The 7,500-nt window shown below is 38.0% G+C and overlaps 1 protein-coding gene across 1 annotated transcript in view; it reads left to right on the top strand.

Annotated features, from left to right (window-relative positions):
* LOC138029646 (uncharacterized) overlaps positions 1 to 7,500 on the top strand; it is a 104,066-nt gene that overhangs the window by 23,211 nt on the left and 73,355 nt on the right. Inside the window, exons 3-4 of the mRNA XM_068877352.1 lie at positions 2,193 to 2,242; positions 2,921 to 3,023. Of these exons, the coding sequence (XP_068733453.1) occupies positions 2,193 to 2,242; positions 2,921 to 3,023 (153 nt within the window). The remainder of the gene's footprint in view (positions 1 to 2,192; positions 2,243 to 2,920; positions 3,024 to 7,500) is intronic.

A 7,500-nucleotide genomic window follows, 5' to 3' on the forward strand; every position in this document is an offset into this window, starting at 1 on the left:
GAGTTATCGCCCTATCACAAACGTTGCATTTCTATCGAAGATGCTCGAACGTGTGGCCGCTACGCAAACGCTGAACTATCTTATACCCAATGGGCTTTTAGCCAAGTTTCAGTCTGCGTATCGATGTTTCCACAGCACAGAAACTACGTTATTACGAGTATTTAACGACATCCTTGTTGCTATTGACAACCACCGGGATGTTGTACTTGTTCTTCTAGATTTATCGGCGGCGTTTGACACCATTGAACATTCTGTTTTACTTAGTCGTTTGGAACACCGTTATGGATTTGATGGGAAGGTGTTAAACTGGTTTAGATCATACCTGATTGGTAGATCCCAGCAAGTACTAATTGCGGATGTCAGATCAGCCGATTATCCTCTTCAGTATGGTGTTCCTCAAGGGTCTGTCCTGGGGCCATTTTTGTTTTCTTTGTTCTTTGCCCCTCTGGAGAATGTGGTACAAGCCCATGGTTTCAATGTGATGACTTACGCAGATGATACACAGTTATATGTGTCCTTGGGCTCGTCGGATGATCGTCCTGCCGTTCTATCTAAGTTTGAAGCTTGTGTGAAGGACATTCTCATCTGGTGCACCTCTAATGGTTTGGCATGCAACCCCGACAAGACGGAAGTAATTCATCTATGCTCTTGTTTCCAAAGCATTACTCTTCCTGGTATTGATGTTGGTGGTTATACTATATCGCCAACACCAGCTGCCCGAGATCTCGGAGTGCTTGTTGACTCACATCTGACGTTGTCTAAACATGTTAACAGTGTATGCAAGTCCACATTCATTTCCATTAGTAAGATTTGTAGGATTAGAAAATATCTAGACCGTGATAAATGTGAAAGACTTGTGCACGCGTTCATTTCATCGACTCTTGATTCCTGTAATAGTTTACTAACAGGTCTTCCAGATGAGGAAATCTCAAAGCTCCAGCGCGTGCAGAATGCTGCAGCGAGGCTTATTGTTGGTGCTGCAAAGAATGAACATATGTCACCCATATTACAGCAACTACACTGGTTGCCTGTAAAGTTCAGAATTGACTTTACAGGGTGAGACGAAAATGAAAAGATGAGGTTGCCCTTCGGGCAAGCTGTTACTTGTAGTTACTAGCCCGAAGGTCTGAGGAGGTAGCCCGAAATTAAATTGTTTATAAAATATATTTCGGTCGCTTTTGTAAGCAGAAAAAGTCATGACGTTATTTACGGACGCGGTGCAAAACGTTGTCACGCTACGATAATTTGGCCTCATAACATTATCATTTTCTCTCAGGAGCTTTCTGCTACACACTTTTTGGTATAAAAGCTCAATTTATCATCAGAAAAGGGGAACCAACGGTGCTTGCTAATCGGGCAAGCTACGATAAGAAAACGCTAGCCCGACAAGTCATTCCACTAGCCCCGGGCTATCGGACAGCACTTTCGTCGCGCCCTGCTTTAAGATTTTGATGCTAACTTATAAAGCCCTTAACAATCAAGCTCCCGATTACATTTCTGAACTATTGACTTTGTATAAGCCTTCTCGTGCACTTAGATCTTCCAGTCAAATGCTTCTTGTTGTACCTAAAACTAAAACTAAGCTTTATGGGGACAGATCGTTTGCTGCCAGTGCCCCTAAACTTTGGAATGCACTACCAGTAGAAATTAAGAATTCTGAATCACTCGATATTTTTAAGAGTAAAGTCAAAACACACCTGTTCCGCCAGTGCTATAGAGTATAGAGATCATATTATATATAGTTTATAGAGATTACTATTATTATTATGTATAGTGTATAAACCTTATTTGCATTATTATACAGGATATAGATTTTCTTGTTTTTCTTTAGAAATCTATTGTAATTTTAGAGTTTCTCATACTGCATGTAATTTGAATGTAAGATTTGAATGTAAGATTGTAAGATTGTAAAGCTTTGAGAATTTTGTAAAGCTAAATATATATTATTTATTATTTATTAACTCTAGAAATCATGCACGACTCAAAGTAGTTTTTATTTTCAATTACCACACAGGAAGACAATGGTTATAAATGCCATAGACTGTCTCAACAAGTTGAACCTAGATTTCTTAGAGCGTTTATGTCTACTTTCCACAATACTGAATCAAATATGGCCAAAGTAAATCGTTCCATTTATTTTTAATCAATTTACCTAGAAATTTAGTTATTCAATTTTTTTTCCTTTTTCCTAGAGCCCCGTTATCGGAAAAGGTGCAGAGCGTTTGGGTGGCACGCGTTTCAGGTGAGAATTCCAGTGTTGTATAACCAATTAATGTGCTGTCTTTTCTTGTCATCTGACTTGGCGACTGAGGAGTTTTTTGTTGGTGAATGTAACTTTATAACTTGATGGTGGGACTCTTCAGATTTCCAAAAACACGAGAATTTGAGGCCATGGACTCATTCTGTATACGCATCTTTTCAGCCTAGTATTTTGTTTCATTTTTTTCCACCAAGGTTTGCCTCCCTTTCAACTAATTCTTGTAACCAAACTTGAAAAAAAAAGGAAAGGAGAGCCTGATAAACACACAAAAAAAATTACTGTAACTTGGTTATACGTGCACCAGGCCACAGTTGTTTAAAAAGTGGATGATGCTATCCACTGGATAAATCACTATCCATTGGATAGCGCAGTTAGTTTTGCAATGACTTATGTGGCACTGGATAGTGATTTGTCCAACGGATAGCGCTTTCCATTGTTTGAACAACTGGGGCCAATTCTTTTTGTAGCTGTTGTGTCATTGGTGACCACACTTGTCCTAGTTTCAATATAACAGGAATTATCTACAAAAGCGTTTCAATACTTCTTACATTTTTTTCAACCCAACTTGTTGTCCATGGCAAACAAATGTTGATTTTTAAACTTTAAAATTGTCAGGTAAAGGAATAAAGTTACTTTACGTCCCTTGTGTCATTTCTTTAGATGGAGCATGACCATGATGCTATAATAAGACGTAAAAGGAATCTTATAGCACATGTAAGGACCTTACCTTGGGTCAAACATCTGAGGGAAGAACTCAGTACAGGTAAGTTTGTTAGAAGTTACTCTGTGGGAAAGAGCGAAATGTTTGACATCAATTTCAAACCTTTAACAGAAAGAGGGGGCCGAAGAAATAAAAATTTTTGTAGATATGGCAGCCAGTTTGATTTCTGTTGATTAAAAAAAACAAGAGCGCACCCTCTCCACATGCCCTCTAGTTAATATGCTGCTTACAGCATTGTGGGAGCATTTGTGACTAAAACGTAAGTCTTTGGAAGGCAAAATTTGAGATTTATGCCTGTTTTCAACAGACTGCAACATTTCTCTTGGTTTCTCGGTCAGTGGAACGTCTAGAAGGGAAATGTTACCATGGAATGATAATCAAGCTTGCTCGGGATCACTAAACCACACTAATAATTGGTGCAAAACAACTTGTCAACTTACCATCAGCAAATCCTTACTGCTGTAATCATTTTGATTGTCTCTGTCAGAATTTCCCAATGAGAAAGTAACTGAGAGGTTTGCAAATTCTTTTTCGTATTAGCTGCTGCGATAATGATTGCAATGACCAGGGTTTGACACCTGGCTACCTGCATTTCTAGTCACCGGGCTAGTGATTTCTAGAATTTACTAGCCCAAAGCAAAACTTGTTAGCCCGGATCAATTTCCCTCGAGGTCTACTTCAACCTCAAACACGCAAACCTTCCTCTAAACTTATTGGCAAGGTCTTTTAAAATGATAAAGAATGGCATTTTTTCTTCCATTGTGATGACATAATGTGTTATTTAAAAATGTTCATTTCACATTCACTTGTGCATGCGGCGAAGGCTAACCGTAGAATGCCAGTGCACAAGCCATGGGAAGCTTGCTTTCCACGATGGATTAAAAGTTCTCTTTCTCTGAGTGCTCTCATAAATCTTACTGCTTTCTTGTTTACTGGTACTTTCAGTTTCGGCTGCTTTCCCCTTTTTACATGGTGGTGCCTCGTAATTTGTCAAAAATTGCTCCATCTTTACAATTGCTTCAAGTGTGAAGCGATCATGCGAGGCGATGTGCAAGGCATCACAACATTGACCAGTAGGGAGAAGACTGGGGAAAGATGCCAGAAGATGATAGATTTATGTTTTCTTTATAAAATTATTGGTATTATCGTTACATTTCAAACTTTCTTGTTTCTTAATCAACTGTGAACTTCGAACTAAAACTAATTATATCTAGTTTATTTCCATTTTTCTACTAGCCAGCGGGCTATTAAACAAGTCATGGTCTTTTACTAGCCCGACAAAATTTTTACTAGCCTTGGGCTACCGGGCTAGTGGAGATGTCGAACCCTGAATGACTGCTTTCAGTTTTGTATTTAAGATAAAGTTTAAGTTAAACTTATACATTTGTATTTTCATTCATTTTCCTGTTTTGAAATGCGGATGATCGCCAATTTCTTGAAGACAGACACCCATGAACGGGCAGATACACACCTACAATATCATTCACGTTTAGCCTTAGTCAAATAATTAAGTAGGCTACTTACCTGGCTTACTATAGAAATTACGATGAAAATCAAATAGCTTCTTCTCTTTCGCTTGCTTTCATTTACTACATGTAGTGAGGGCTACAAGTCCCTGCTGGACACTATTTGTTGTCCTGTATGCATTGTATATTCAAATTTTCATACATTATGTATATGTATCAGGGCAAATGTATTTCAAATAAGAAAAGCTCTTAAAATGAACTAATTATTATCTAAAGAAAAACTGCTTGATGCACGTTGTACCACTTGAAAGTCACTTGATTACAGAAGCTCTTTAAATACTGGGGGAAAAGGGAGGCCCGCAACCCCCTCGCCTCCCCTTACCCCTAAATCCGTCCCTGTTTAAATTTTCTACACAAAGAACAAGACAGTGTTCAACACCACTGAATGTTTTAGCAATTTTCAACTACTTCTTTTCCTCTCAAAAGTCAGATAACCTTCTAAACCAAGATACTACTATTTAGGCAAGCACTGTTTAAAAGCTCTGGACAAACAAAAATACTAGTATTTAGACAAGCAGTTTTTTAAAGCTATGGACGAACAGTCCAGAATAAAAGTTTTTACGATAGCATTTTTTGCCTTGTCTATGGTGATTTAAGAGAGATGACAACGGCGCTTTTTCATGTGTGCTTTAATTGTAAAGCTCTGTGTAATCTAATATGTAATGCTGCCTTTAGAGATTGCACGGGTAGGAGGTTACAGATTAGATTAATTTGATAATAACTGTTCGAAACCTGAGATCCGTGCTCAAGGTTCATTGACTTAAATCGACGAATGAAAAATTGCCTTACTGGTAGATAAACGTTTCTCAAGACAGTTCCGATAATGCTTTAATTGCACAAAAAGTAGAGTAGGAAAGAAGAGCTTAGAGAAGTCGTTAATCATAATACCTAGTAAGGGGGAGATCCAGAAACAACAGAAACTTTTTTCAGGAAATTACTTCTCTCAACTCTGTCACTCTGTCACTCTCCCCAACAGTCAATGCGACTCGAAATTTTGGCGTTGGAACAAGTAGAAACATAAAGAAGAGCAAAGAAAAAAAAATTGGTTAGAGAGTCCCTCGATTAACTATGTTTTTGTAAAGGGAAAAAGCAAGGATGGCTTCACAGTAAAATTTTACGAGGCTTTTTTACTTTTGTGGGTCCGGATCTTGTTGCCAGTCTAAACAAGGAAACATGCAGGTCATTGAACCTTTATGGCAAGGTGCTTGTTATCAATGTAGTTAATCAAGGGACTAGTTATGAAACCGTAAAACCTTAAAAAGCGAGAAAAATGTTCTTGCAATCCATGTTGAATTAACTGTGACAGTGCACAATCTTTTGTTTTTATCATGCACGGGTTCGCAAATTTGGTATGCATAATTAATTGAAAGATTTCATTGGTTATCTTCTGGGAAAAAAGGTGTGTAGAAGCAAAAGCAAAAGAACAAACCAACTTGTCAAGTTTTACAACCAATTGCATGCAGTACGTGTAATATATTATCAAGTCTTTAGGAATCTCACAGTTAATTCATTCATTTCACAACACTGTCTTGTATCCCGAGGGGGCTTATCAAAGATAAGCTTCTCAAGTTTTTATGGATCAACAGGAAAGATAAGGTCAGGCACGAAGGTATGACATCAAACTACGACAAAGGTAGTTTATGAATGGTGGATATAATAAATTGATTTAAGGTAATTCCGTTGAAATTGTTTTACTATCAAACCTTTTGGAAACTTGGCATAATTAACATTCATGATATGACCATTAAAAAAAATCCAACAAAAAAAATGGGGTCACCGTGCTTGTTTACGCGTCAGCAGGCTCTTAAAATGGGGTACTTTTACTGTTTTCGCGTCAAAAATTCGAATCACCTTCATACAGAATTAAGTCTTGGTTACTTCAGAGAGACAAAATTTTATTTTGAAATAGAGCTTCTTTTATTTACATAAGCAGTATTGCTTCATTTACGCCGTCTTTGATTCTCTGGTTGTGGAGATAGTGTACTTTTTGAGACAGTTCCGTGGTTAGCTTGAAGTCCTCGCCTTGGGTAAAATACATCCAGTACGGAACTGTTTTCCAAAAAAAATTCATGTTCTACTATCAAACTTTTTTCCGTCTTCAAAGATGTTCTTTATTAGACTGTTCTTAGCAAAATAATACCTGAAAAAAAATCGGGGGTCACCATGCTCGTTTGAGAGAAAAGGAGCATTTATTTCGCTATCGGGTTTAGTTTGAGCGATATCTCTTAAGTTTTGTATGCGCACGTGCTCATGAGCGCGCCCTAATGACGCGAAAATCGTGCTCAGTAGGGATGCGCAATGCAATACTAAGGAATTACCTTATCTGCAAAGTCTTTAAGACTGGCGTGGATAGACCTCACTGGCTTTCCTCAATAATAATAATAATGATATAAATAATAATAATGATAATAGTAAAATGAAGCAGGCAGAGCTTGCAGCCACCAGCACATCTTGGGAAATAGAACGACTAACAGATGAAGAGAAAGACATTTTCAATAGGATTTTGAAAGTGGTGAATGAAGGAGTGAGAGAAAGACTGCCAGCATTGCAAAAGGTGAACAAAAAGAAGCTAAAAGCAGAGGTTAACAGGGTAAACCAAGTTCTCGAAAAAATGGATACGGAGGAAATCACTAACACCATTGACCTTATTTATGCTGGAGCAGTCGTTGTAACCGAAGAATTAGGGTTAAGAGGCAGGAAAGGGTCACATCCAAAAGAGCCAATATGGAAGTGAAGATTGGAGTCCCAAATTAAAGGTTTGAGATGTGATCTAAGCAGAGTGGAGGCACTGCTACAAGGAAGATCGTTAAAAGAATATTATACAGGTGAACTGGAACGAAAGTACAAGATATCTGAAAATGGTCTTTACCGGTAACATGTCTCTGAAGATCTCAAAAAGAGAATTACCGCCCAGGCTACAAAGATACAAAGATATCAGAACAGAAACAAGCAGTTCCAACAGAACAGACTGTATGAAACCGCCCAGAGAAAGT

This window comes from Montipora capricornis, chromosome 13 (assembly GCF_036669925.1).
Source record: "Montipora capricornis isolate CH-2021 chromosome 13, ASM3666992v2, whole genome shotgun sequence".
In the NCBI taxonomy this organism is placed as follows: domain Eukaryota; kingdom Metazoa; phylum Cnidaria; class Anthozoa; order Scleractinia; family Acroporidae; genus Montipora; species Montipora capricornis.